Genomic DNA, 13,876 nt, shown 5'->3' on the forward strand with positions numbered 1-13,876 from the left:
AATGAGGTTCAATGTTTGACTCATCAGATAGCAAAAATTAAAGCTGGATAATATCCTGTTTTGGCAAGGGGATTGAGGGATGGGCTTTCAACACAGTGAAGGAAATTTTTCAGAGTGCACGTTTTAAGTATATGTCAAATCTGTTGACATGCCTAATTTTTGATTTAGCAATCCTACCTAAAAAAAGAATAATATATAAAAGGAAAACATATATACTATGTAAATTATATGTGCTTTCTTCTCCCTCTCAAGATTCTTTATTGTCTTTAGTATCTTAAACTGGGTAGAAATTAACACGTGATAAATAAACCAGTGGGACTTGAATTTTTGCTCACATTGCACTTGCATGCTGAGAAGTACAGAAAAAAAGGAAAGATTGAAATGAATGGAAGTTTCAGCTCAGCTTTGAATTTCACACATCTGCCCTCCATTTCTTTCCATGAGTAGAGGCGAAAATACATAGTTAAATCTCTCTTGACAAAGAACAGACCTGTGCTTTGCAAGTTAAAGTAAACTCCACTTGGGAAATCTCAAGTAATGTTGTCAGACTAAACGATGCTACGTTCTTCGTGTGTAATAAAGAGCCACTTACAGAACAACTGTTATGTCTTCCTGAGGAATTAGTTTCATTTAGGTTATCTTTATGTCTTTTTAGAAAGTGCAACAATATACGTTAATAATTCAAGCGACAGACACGGAAGGCAGTCCCACATACGGCCTTTCAAACACAGCTACGGCTCTCATCACGGTGACAGATGTCAATGACAACCCTCCAGAGTTTACCGCCATGACAGTAAGTATAGACTGTCACTCACAGAACTTTAGGCCTTGGTCCATTACCAGGAAGTTTTGTCATGAATAATTAATGTGTGTTAAGTAGAAATGGAACTAGCTTAACCTAATTGTAGAATGGCTACTGACTCAGATGTTTTCTGTCACTTAAACCAGAGTTTCAAATAAGGCACCAAAGTACTTTTTTTTTTTCCTGAGTCACCAGCCAAGTCCACTGATAAAGCTGTTAAAATACGCTTCATGGAAGAAATGACCCCCCCCCCCCCCCACACACACACACACCTCAAGTAACTCTGTCCTCTTATAACAAAATACTTACAAATATTTTCAGGTACATGAATTACATGACTGAGTTTTACTACTTCATCAGCATATAATTATTATCTCTTGAGGAAAATTGTTTTCGTCAGACAAGTCCTTTCCTCCCACTTTCCATTAATCAAACCGATGTTCACAAATGGATGCTAATTTTAATATTAATGAAACTTGACATAATTTGGAAAAACAATTGCCTGCTGGAGAACGTTACATTATTTTGAAAGTCGAACATAAATGCTATGATTACCTGCATTTCTGATCTTCTTGTTTAGTGGGGATAATAAAGATTTAATGGGCCAGTAAAGTCAGGGTGGTGTGGTCCTCAAGACACGCTGTCCTTCACTGGTCCGTGTCACTCCTCTGACTGAGGTTTTTCTTTTTTATAGTTCTATGGTGAAGTCCCCGAAAACAGGGTGGATGTCATTGTAGCTAATCTCACTGTGACCGATAAGGACCAGCCCCATACACCGTCCTGGAATGCTGCGTACAGAATCAGTGGCGGGGACCCGACTGGGCGGTTTGCCATTCAGACCGATCCGAACAGCAATGATGGTTTAGTCACCGTCGTGAAAGTAAGTGGAACTCAGGCCGTTGAATTGGATGGCCACTCTTGCAGGGACCAATATGTGCCCCTCAACCATTTGCTTGTTATTCAGTCTTCTGACTTTCTTCTTTCAATTATCTCTGAATCTGGAATTAATGTATTTTGAAGAGTCACATTTGTTATTTTGTAGTTTTTGTGGAGGCCAACATAGATATTCTCACTTTATCCCTGGGATTTGAATGTTTTTAAATGGTTTTGGACACTGTTAACAGTCTAAAGACAGGACAGCCCTCAACAGTGTTAACCATCAGTGTGGCTGTGCTCGTGATGTGTCACGTCCTGAAGTTTGGGTCACCAATTGATAGCTATGAGGACTGCTGCCCCACAGCTTCTATCCTTATGTCTACAGATCGCTATTAGAGTATGGGCTCAGGGCACAAGCCAGAAAATATCACGAAAGGAAAATGGGATGAGTGGGCAAGGAGAGGTTCCATGCCTTAGGTTTTGAATTTACGTTGCTGTTTTTAAATGCTATTTTCAAGACTTAAATTGTAAAAGCAAACAAACAAAAACCCAAGTGCTGTAGATAAAAGGGATGTTCAAGTATAACAGATACATAGCGCTAATGTAAAAGTGAACATCTCTGTTTATTCACCGAAGAGATTCACTTCCTTGTCCTGTATCCCAACACTCTTGATTTGTAAGGAAACCAAGACAGTGAACTTACGTAGAAAAGCACTCTCAAGTGTCAGCTGCCTTATGTGTGTCTGTGTGAGCAGAATGGTCATGTCCCCATCAGGTGGGGGCTGGAAGTCTCTGAACACAGAATTTTAATTATGAGCACAGGCTCTAGAACCTAACCATCTATGTTCCAATCCCAGAATTGTGACTGTGGCAGGATTTAACCTCTGTCAGCTGCAGATTCCTCGTGCAAAAAGTGAGGAGGGTAACAGCACCTAAGTCCGTGATGGCGAACCTTTTTATAGAAACCGCCCACTTTTGCAGTGTTGGTCAACCTTGTCCCTCCCACCCACTAGTGGGTGGTCCAACTTTCATGATGGGCCAATCGCGGCGCCGTTTGGTTGCTCCGCTACAGCCCACTGTGTGTCTGAAGATTTGGAGATGGTCTAGGTTAAGAAACGTGTATTTGTGATAATAACGTGGCTTTCTCATAGATTCAGCTCTTGACTGTTCTTATACAACCAGGGACAGCATACGGGCTCCCCAAGCGCTTTCTCCATGTTATTCCCGCACAGTACTGCTCATCTGCACTTTCACATCCTGGTCTGCAAACTGCGACTCGCAAGCCACAGGCGGCTCTTTGGCCCCTTGAGTATGGCTCTTCCACAAAATACCACATGCGGGCACTACCTGGATAAGGAATGTACCTACCTATATAGTTTCAGTTTAAAACATTTGGTTCTCGAAAGAAATTTCAATCACTGTACTGTTGATATTTGGCTCTGTTGACTAATGAGTTTGCCGACCACTGCGGGTGGTCAATGGAAGTTAAGAATGAAAGTCCAGTCTGGTCACTTTTGGGTGATAACTTTTCTGTGGACAGTAGGATTCAGTGGAACTTTGGAAGTTAATATTTACATGGCTTGTGAATTGCCTTTATCTAGAGTGTTGTTCTTAGATTTGGGGTTTTTATAGACTAGTAAAATCCCAAAATTATTTTGGGAAACAACCAGTGTTTTTGTTTGCTGAGTAAGGGGAAAAAAACCCTTCTACTTACAAATACTATTGTTTTTTTAATTGTATATATGTTAAAATGTATATATCAAATTATGAATGAACTTTTAAATTGAATGAGTTTAACTTTATGAAAAATTATATTTTCCAGTTTTTGGTGTTTTTTTTTTTCACTTTACTACAAACTAGCAGAAGCTTTCATAGCTAGGAATAGTCTGTGTGTGCACCAGCGATTGAGAGCACAGTCTCTAGACCATCATGTTCTCATCTGATCTTAGTTTATTTAGTGTGTTTGAGTAACCATACTATTTTTTAGAATAGCCAAGTTTTTAGTAAATAAATAAATTCAATCATTACAGTATTAAGTGTATTAATTTGTGAACATAAATCTTTGAAATACCCAAGATTTATAAATATCTTGTATAAATTGTGATAAATATTTCAATCACTGACCATGCTAACGCATAATTTCCAGAAATTTGAGAAGCTGTAGCATAGTGAATGAAAAATTAATGTTTTGGAAAAGGAGTTAATAGAAGAATAAACTGCAGAATGAAATGATTATTTCCTGCAAAAATATGTTTTCCCTTTTGTATTTCCTAGCCAATCGACTTCGAAACAAATAGGATGTTTGTCCTTACTGTTGCTGCAGAAAATCAAGTGCCATTAGCCAAGGGTATTCAGCACCCACCTCAGTCAACTGCAACTGTGTCTGTTACAGTTATCGATGTAAATGAAAACCCTTATTTTGCCCCAAATCCCAAGATTATTCGCCAAGAAGAAGGCCTTCATGCTGGGACCATGTTAACCACATTTACCGCTCAGGACCCTGATCGATATATGCAGCAAAATATTAGGTATCACAAGCCATTTGCGCTGTTTTTATCATTTACATTATGTTCTTTCATAATTTACAGTATGTTCTATGCTGTGCATAAAATGTATCATTTGAGGAAAATGTTTCTGTTGGAACCAAAACTACTTATTACACGATTATTTTTAATCCTTTGATGAAGTTTCCTCCTGGATCAATGAATATAGTACACTGGAAGTAGAAGAATGGATTGACGCAGATCTTATTTGAAAAAAAAAATATGTTCTCTGCCTCCATTTCTTCTGCCCCCTTTCCTTTTTTTAAATATTCAATAGTAATTTAGCCTGTGCTTTCATACCAAAATCACAAAAAGCTTCTATAAATAAACAGGTGACATTCCAAAGCTTGCAACATTTGTTTCATCTCCATACATCAGAAAGAACACTCGTGCCAAAATCAAGATATAAAAGCTAATTCTTTTCAGTCTTTTCCTGTACAGTAGTTATAGGACATATCTGTAAAGATTTCCAACTTCAGCAAAACCAAGTTTTTCCTTCTTGATGAGGGAGAAGAGGGTTGACAGAGCACACTCCACACCACTAGTCATGGCTGGTGATGATAATTTGTAAAATTAGCTCATATTTTATTTAACTTTTTTTAGATCGGCTGCTAACACATAACTGCATGGTTTTTCATTTCTCTATATATTAATGTCAACATAGATAAATAGCTCATTAATTGGTGTATTCCTACAACTTTTTAGTGCTCAAAACATAGGATCTTTTTTCCAATCTGTATATTGGTTATCTAAGTTTAAAAAGCTCACCCTCGCCCCCCAAAGAAAGAAGGAATTTAAGATAGAGATAACCTTGCTTCATACAGAGTCAGACTCTGGTGGGACTTCCTCTGAAGGGTGTACTTCTGCGGCTTGGCCCACTGTTAGAGAGTACTAGGGATAGGATTGTGGGGGTCTCCCCGCTATCACGGTGACCTCTCTCCACCATGATAGGCGGTAAACATTTTAGGAGTATTCTGCGATAGAAGATTCAATTTATAATTTCTCTTAAGTCCTGCACATTAAGGCTACTGTATATTTAGAAAGTATATTTGAGCTGTTGTATCTGCACCATCACTATTCATTGAACTAGACAGGAGATTAAAATGAGATCTGTTGAATCCACCACAGCCCACAGTAGAGAGACTGAGCTCCTGGTCTTTGCTCTCAAACACCTTACCTGATGTTTCCTGCATGCCTGCCTGTATATAACCTGTATGCGCCTCCCAACACCACTATCACAAAAATACTTTTCCATATTAAAGATGCATTTTCAGTCATTCTCTACAGAAATGCAAGTTAACGAGCTGGTTGCATTTGGAACTAAACCAGTAAAATATGCCTTATTTTTTAAGTTTCATGGCAAAAAAAAAAAAATTAACTTATGGTGTTTTCATTTTGTAGATATACAAAATTATCTGATCCTGCCAATTGGCTAAAAATAGATCCTGTGAATGGGCAAATAACTACAATTGCTGTTTTGGACAGAGAGTCACCAAATGTGAAAAACAATATATATAATGCTACTTTCCTTGCTTCTGACAATGGTACGTAATTAAATACCGTCATGGTATTATCCTGTATGTTGTTAAAAAGAGTAGATCCTCATCATGAATGCATCATCAGGAAATGAGGGTTCTCTATGAAACTCAATTGTCTAGAAAACTGACCTTTATTACTCATAGGCCCAATGTCTATGTTCCATTTCCGCTGGAGTTTCTGTGACATATTCTGTCTGTTTTAAAAGCCCATATATCCTCCATGGTTGCCTCGGATTGTGATCACAAGCCTTTGTGGTTTTTCTGCCTTGTTACACGTTGATGCCTCATTACTGAAGGTTGAGTTTGTCCTCAGTGGCCCAGATGCTGTGTTTTTTGAGGTGGTCTTTTTATATTACTGCTGCTGTCAGTTTATCTGTCTCTAGCATTTTTCCTCTTTCTAATTCTCTGCCTCTAGTGCGCTGTGGGCTAGAAAACTCTTAATTGCATAAATTGAGATAATTGAGTACATGAGCTTTAGTTTTAGTGTATTAGTTTTGGAACATACAATTTAGCACTTTTTTCTGGGTCTTTGCTACATTTTAAATGGTAGAGATTAATAGATAGTACTTTTTTTTAATGTGTAAAATAAACGTGACTTACATAAAGCTAGTTTTGGACTTGTTTAACTTTTTTAGTTTTTATTATGATAGGTGTTTCAGAGTGTAAGCTCTGAAGTTCTGAGCCCCTGGACCCAGATTCCAGCTCTATTTTCTAACTGTGGGATTGGGAACAAGGTTTTAAATCTCGCCCTGTCTTTTTCCTGTCAAATAGGGATGATGCCCGCAGTACCTAACTCATAGTGTATCGGGGAGGATAAAACAGCTTGTACATAAAAAGTTTATAAAACTGTCTGGCACAACCTAACACTCAAATAAATATTTTTATTATGTGTTAATCGTTTCAAAACTGAGTCACAACGATATTTTTAAATTCTTTTAAGTGTTTGACTCTGCATGTTAACATCTAATAAAAATTGCTGGCTTCAGTCTGGTGGTTAAGATGGGCAGTTTGTAAAACACTGTCCATCAGACACTTTTGATAGAATAGTTTCAATGAACCCTTCCAAATCTTGCATAATAAGACGCAATGGGATCATTATCTGTCATAAATCTATGTGATGACAGAACCAAAGCAATATTTTTCTTATCCTTTCTAATATGAGAGTGAATGTGGAAATATTTAATGTTGAAACTTGGGAGGAACAGCTTCTGCCGTGGCAGGTCGGGGCACAGCATTAGTGTCTGTCTGCTGCTCTCGCTGTGGGTAAGCAGTAGTTTTCCTTCCTGGTGGAACTTAGAGTAATGCATCTTGCACCGTGCTGTTGCTATTCAAAAAGCTATGAAATGATATATATGTATGTTGGTTGTGAGTTGCGATAAATTTTTCATCCACCGGGGTGAATTATTTTCTAATTAAAAGAGTGCTTGATATAAGTAGTGAAATCTAAGTCGCTGTGATGCTTTGCAGGTGCTCTTGACTTGAAGTGACAAGGCTGGATTTGGAGTTCTGCTCTTTACTGATTGGGCAAGCTCTTATGCTTGCTTTGCCTTCATTTCCCTTTGATCATGTGTTTTTGCTGCTTGCTTTTTCTAGAGTTGTTATGAGAGACAATAATATTAAGTGTGGAAGTTCTCAAACTATGGAGTCATAGTGGCCATGGTGGTATTAGCATACAGCCTCCCTCTTACCTCTCTCCAACTCCACCTTAATTCCTTCTGCTCTCGGAACCATTCCGAGTCCCCGGAGGTCCGTGGAGAGTGCTTCTTGTCTCCTCCTCAGGAATGCATGTGTGCTCCTTCCTATAGTTGTATGTCCTTGGGCAGGTCAGTTAAATCTCTGGGTCTCTGTATGCAGTCTTATTCAGAAGATGGTTATATTTCTATTATTATATTTATAAAATATGCAAAGTATATAATTAAGTAGTATAATTACATATGTATAATGTAGTATTTCCATGATATTACAGTAGGTTCTTAAATAACGTTGTTTTGTTCAACACCCTTTCATTATAACATGCGTGAGATGTCACGGGAACTTACATTTTGTTTATATCACTTAGCCTGTGGTACAGTTGGTTTCATTATATGTCATTTTTCGTTATATGTATATTGATGATGTAAAGTGAAGATTTACTGTATATGCATTTATAAATATCTCTAATATAACCAAGCCACATCACTAAATTATCACAAGTGGTAGGGACAGCATTATACGGTGGAGCGAGAATGGATGTGGGTTCAGTGAGATCAATCTTCAATAGCAGCCCCGCCAGTTACGGGTTTGTGACCTGCGCAGTTTACAGAGACTTGGGTTCCAAGTCTGTTTGAACTTACTTTCTAGGTTACAGTGGAATAAGGTGTTCAGAACAACCTCATGCTTTCCCAAGGCAGTATTTGTTGATCAATAAGTACCATTTCTCTTCTCCATGGTGTTTCTTCCCAAAATGAGGTTTGTGGATCTGTAAACAGTTTCAATATTTCATAGCTGTGTTGGAGCTTTAAAAGCATTCTTATGTTCTTTCACGCACACATTGTTGTTTTCCACCAAAAGTAGGCTCCACAGGACCGCAGGCCTGCTGTTCTGCTTCTCTTACATTCCCCATGGTGCCTAGAGGGGCGTGGAGGGCACAGGGCCCAGAGGAACGGACAGCAAGAGCCGGGGACATACACTCGCAGGGGCACATGCTATCACTGTGCTCAGCACCTGCACACCAGCAGGGGCAGCTCAGGGTCATCCTACAAAGGAAGCAAGACTTATCCTTGCTCTGAGAACAGTCGGCCCAGGTGCTGTGGCAACTAGATTTTTCCAAGGGTTTGCAAAGAAAAGGGCAAGCAGGCTAGAAGCTTTGAAAATTTCATGGTCATTGAGGCTCAGAGAATTGTTCAGCATCAGCTTGTAATTTCCCTTTCTTTTCAGGAATTCCTCCTATGAGTGGCACGGGAACACTGCAGATCTATTTACTTGATATTAATGACAATGCCCCTCAAGTATTACCTCAAGAGGCAGAGACCTGTGAAACTCCAGACCCCAATTCAATTAACATCACAGCACTTGATTATGACATTGATCCAAATGCTGGACCATTTGCTTTTGATCTTCCTCTGTCTCCAGCGGCTATTAAGAGAAACTGGACCATCACTCGGCTAAATGGTAAGAACAGGTTAATTATTTGAATACATTGTGCAGTTGAGACATTTGGAAGCCTGGTATAAAAAGTTAATTTTAGGTGCTTTATACTCTTCTTATTAAAGATATTTAAAAAGCTACATAAAGTTTAAATAAAATATTAAAGCCCTTAAAGCCAAAGAGTCTTCACAATGCAGTATAGTTGTAATCTACTTTATATCTACCATTAGGCAGTATGTACATTCTGGAATATGTTATGTGTTACACATCATATTACATATTAACTATGAAACTGTGTTTTTTTTTACATAGGTGATTTTGCTCAGCTTAATTTAAAGATAAAATTTCTTGAGGCTGGGATATATGAAGTTCCAATCATAATCACAGATTCGGGTAATCCTCCCAAATCAAATAGTTCCATCCTCCGTGTGAAAGTTTGCCAGTGCGATTCTAACGGGGACTGCACCGACGTGGACAGGATTGTGGGTGCAGGGCTTGGCACGGGGGCCATCATCGCCATCCTGCTTTGCATCATCATTCTGCTCAGTAAGTACTTTCTTTGGCTCTCAGATTTTAATTCTTTTCACCTCTTGGATGTTTAGCAAAGTAACTTACTGATATTGCCTTTCAAAGTAATTGAACAACTCTCTTCAGCCTCTGAGCATTTTCCTGCCAATCAGGGATGAGGCAGCCAAGTCCACTTCGAAATGAAAAGAACCCCAAGCACTGCTCAAGCCCTTCCCGTGTCTGGCAAACCCAGCCAGCACACCTCTTCCTGCCCTGCTGCCATGTTCCGATGCCAGGGTTTAGGGAGCTGTAGCAAACACACTTTACAGAAAAATGTTAGGCGCTCCTTAGCAGGAGCACTTACCTTGTGATTTCAGTATGAATCTATAGCCCGTAGTTGATGATTTAGAAAAATAAGTATATTGCTTTCCTTTCCTTTCCTTTATATAAAGCACAGTCAGCAACCTGCTCCAGTCATGCAAGGATCGAGGTATTTGTTTCTGAAAGACTGCGTAAAATAGTAAGAAATTGTATTTCATGGAGCACATTTGATAATAGAAATGATTACACAGCTCAATAAATTCTCTCTTTAGAGCAAGTTTAGATTAAGGAATAGCTCCTTTTAAAGAGACTTTGCGATCTTTGGTTCAGTGGAATGCAAGAAATTAACCACTGGAAAGTGCTTGAGGAACCACTTCTAAGCATGCAGGTTAAAAGGAGAAATGGCCCGGGCTCTGTGTTTTATTGTTGAATAGCAGCAGGCCTTAGTTCATAGTGTGATCATGCTATGCACCGATCACTTTCTTGAAAATGGCCATTTCTTTTAGGTTTTCGCCATTTGCAAGTGTTCTGGTAATTTAGAATGCTGTCCCTTTATTCTAAGCAATTACTATCAAGCCTGAGCATTTTTTTACTTCCTGTGTGGAGACTACTTTGACAATAACTTGAAACCTGCATGCTATACTAATAATCCACTTGCTAGATTTAGTCCCGGAACAATCGCAAATGAGATCATGTATCTGGCTTTAAAGGGAGGATATTTACTTTTATGGCCAATAATAAAAATGTGCTCAAATAGGAGTCATTAAATCTTTTGCTTTGGGATGTAAAATGATAACTGATATCTCCAGATTTTAGAGAAAAAGTCTTCCTAGATGTGCACATAGGTATTTGTTTCAATTTTAACTAAAATGTGACATATATGCCAACCTTATCAAGAGAGACCGAGCTATGATGGATTATGGCATGAAGACATGACTATAGCATTTGAAGGAAAATGAATTGGTGCTGATTTTAACATCAGCCTTCTGGAAAATTTATGATTTTAAAGCTGGCATACAAGTGTAAAGCATGAAAGCCTAATGTTATTTCAGTGCTCGGGCTAATCCCCTAGCCTTCTTACCTGAAGCCTGCAGTTTAATCTGAAAGGGAACGCACAGTAGTGCAGTGGAAAAACACCAGCCTTTGGTAGTAAAAAATCCTCAAGGTCTAACTGCTGATTCAATTCCAACTTACCACCCAAGTCATCTTGGCAAGCACTTATGCTCCCTGAAAAGTAGTTTTCCTTGAACTGAGGAGGATAATAATGACTGACCAATGTGAATGAAACAGCAGTTAATTAACAAGTAACAATTGAACTTACAGTTATATGTTGTTTTAGAATTTACAAACCATTTTATTGAGAGTAATATCCTTTAGCAAGCCAAAGTTAGAAGATAGAAATGGTTATGGTTCCCATTTGTAGATAATGGGACAGAGGACAGGCATTCACACACTGAGTTCACAGGACACCAGGTTCAGAAACACAGGTCTTCACACACTAGACCCAGTGGTAAGCTCGTGCTTTGTCTTGTCTCTCTTAATGTGAGGCCAGAAGTAGATAATAGAGGGAAAGATGTATAAAAGCTTTTAACTCACAGAAGTATAAATTATGAGTGTTGCATACTATGGTTAGATAGGTCAAGTTTTAAAAACTACAATATTGGCCTGACCTGTGGTGGCGCAGTGGATAAAGCATCAACCTGGAACGCTGCGGTCACCAGATCAAAACCCTGAGCTTGCCTGGTCAAGGCTTGTACGGAAGTTGATGCTTCTTGCCCCTCCCCCATTCTCTTTCTCTATTTCTTTCTCTCTCCTCTCTAAAATGAATAAGTAAATAAATCTAAAAAAAGCTAAAAAAAAATTTTTTTAAATAAAATAAAAATTACAATAGTATGCATTTTTACTCTTTTTTTCTCCCCAAGTCCTCGTTCTGATGTTTGTGGTGTGGATGAAGCGCCGGGATAAAGAACGTCAGGCCAAGCAACTTTTAATTGACCCAGAGGATGACGTAAGAGATAATATTTTGAAATATGATGAAGAAGGTGGAGGAGAAGAAGACCAGGTAAGCCATATTTTAAAACTTTAAAATAAAATTTCATGACCGTATAATTTAAATGATAGGACAGATGCTAATACACACCGTCAGATAATGACATCAAATTTCCTTTCTGCTATCACATTATTAAACACTTGGCAAATTTTTCTCAATGGAGTACATGATTCTTGAATTTTTTTTCAGTGTTAAATATTATATTTAGTTTGTAGGAAAATGATTAACAATGTTTTCAGGAACCTAGAATGTAACTCGTTCTAATTATTTTTGTAGAAATAAAAATATTTTTCTTTTTTTCCTTTGGGTATTCAAAATTTAAGTAAATTTTGAAAAAAAAAGTAGTTTCTATACTGGGATTTAGATATTTATATGTATAGAAGAAAAAAGCGCTAGACTAGAATCCTATACCCTTGAGAAATATTTGAAGTTAGAGGCAATGTCTAGTCCATCTTTGTGTCCGTAGTGTCTGTCGTGGTACTTAGCTGATTGCTGCACAGTAAATGTTGAAGTTGCCATCTGGCTATAAAATAACGTGAGCTTCTGCATCACTGTGTAAGGAATGGCATTCTTGTTCAGAGATGAAAATGACCAATAGGTGGAAAACAAAGAACTTCATCTGATTGAAAGTAACATTTGTAATACCATATAATACAGTGGTTCTCAAAAGTTTTGAAGTCGGGGTGCATTTAAAATCATACAAATATGGCCCTGGCCGGTTGGCTCAGCGGTAGAGCGTCGGCCTAGCGTGCGGAGGACCCAGGTTCGATTCCCGGCCAGGGCACACAGGAGAAGCGCCCATTTGCTTTTCCACCCCTCCGCCGCGCTTTCCTCTCTGTCTCTCTCTTCCCCTCCCGCAGCCGAGGCTCCATTGGAGCAAAGATGGCCTGGGTGCTGGGGATGGCTCTGTGGCCTCTGCCTCAGGCGCTAGAGTGGCTCTGGTCACAATATGGCGACGCCCAGGATGGGCAGAGCATCGCCCCCTGGTGGGCAGAGCATCGCCCCATGATGGGCGTGCCGGGTGGATCCCGGTCGGGCGCATGCGGGAGTCTGTCTGACTGTCTCTCCCCGTTTCCAGCTTCAGAAAAATGGGAAAAAAAAAAAGGTAAAATCATACAAATAATTGTAGGCGCACTATATACAAATTTCTAAGAAATATGTTATAATAAGTAAGTCAAATATTAAAGAAAAAAATATAAAGTCCAAGCATGCTTTTATGGTAATTAAATGAAATAAGTATGACAAAATTAAATTTATTCTGACATTAAAAACATTTTTATGTTACATTTTTTGAGTTATGCTTTCTGGAATTTGTAGAAAAGAGGGATTAAAAAACAACAACAAAAAAGTTATCTTTTTATCTATATAGATATAGTTTTAGTAAGATTTAGTAAATTTGGCAGGTCCCGACACAAATGTGTCAAGTTTTTCATTCTAGTGCTTATGAGAAACATGAGCCTGATGTGTCCTAGTGATTTCTTCAATGTTTGGGCATATATTTGAAAATCAAACTCTTATTTTGTTGTCAATACATTGAAGAGTTTCTCTCTTTTTACTCTCAATTGTGTTGAGTGCAGAAAACCCTCACCATACATATCATCTTAACTTGACACCAAACAACGGATAGAAGAAACTTGTCTCCTGTCTTTCCGGGGAACATGGGGGGTAGTGTAAACAATCAGCACCACAGCTTAACAGCCTTTTGCAACCTAATGAGGCAAGTGAGGTGGGGGGTTGAGCAGACTGTCAGCTTACAGCCAATTCCCCACACCTCTGTCCCCCAAAAATCTAAACTCCAAAAACCCTATTGGTTTTTTGGTCCCTAACAGGCACATATTTCTCTGGAATACCATAGGGCGCACCTGGAAATCTTCTAGGGTGTACCAGTGCACCCTGGCACACACTTTGAGAACCACTGTCGTAATAGCTAACATTTATAAGGTCTTTTACTATATACCAAGCCTTGTGCTATGTACATTAAATAGTTATTTCTCTCTTACATTTTGTGATATTTTAAAACCTGTGATATTATACTGTGAAAATCCCCATTTCTGTGATAGAAAACAGAGCCTAAGGATGGTTGAATTCTATCGAGTCGTACAACTAGGAAGGG

At 38.6% G+C, this 13,876-nt stretch overlaps 1 protein-coding gene across 2 annotated transcripts in view; it reads left to right on the top strand.

Moving 5' to 3' along the window:
- The window catches only part of CDH2 (cadherin 2), a 245,577-nt gene that overhangs the window by 200,032 nt on the left and 31,669 nt on the right, over positions 1-13,876 (top strand). For both annotated transcript variants that reach the window (XM_066246179.1, XM_066246180.1), the window contains exons 8-14: positions 656-793; positions 1,497-1,682; positions 3,953-4,206; positions 5,623-5,765; positions 8,676-8,909; positions 9,198-9,431; positions 11,636-11,775. In XM_066246179.1, coding sequence (XP_066102276.1) covers positions 656-793; positions 1,497-1,682; positions 3,953-4,206; positions 5,623-5,765; positions 8,676-8,909; positions 9,198-9,431; positions 11,636-11,775 — 1,329 coding nt within the window. The remainder of the gene's footprint in view (positions 1-655; positions 794-1,496; positions 1,683-3,952; positions 4,207-5,622; positions 5,766-8,675; positions 8,910-9,197; positions 9,432-11,635; positions 11,776-13,876) is intronic.

This window comes from Saccopteryx bilineata, chromosome 11 (assembly GCF_036850765.1).
Source record: "Saccopteryx bilineata isolate mSacBil1 chromosome 11, mSacBil1_pri_phased_curated, whole genome shotgun sequence".
NCBI classification, from domain to species: Eukaryota; Metazoa; Chordata; class Mammalia; order Chiroptera; family Emballonuridae; genus Saccopteryx; species Saccopteryx bilineata.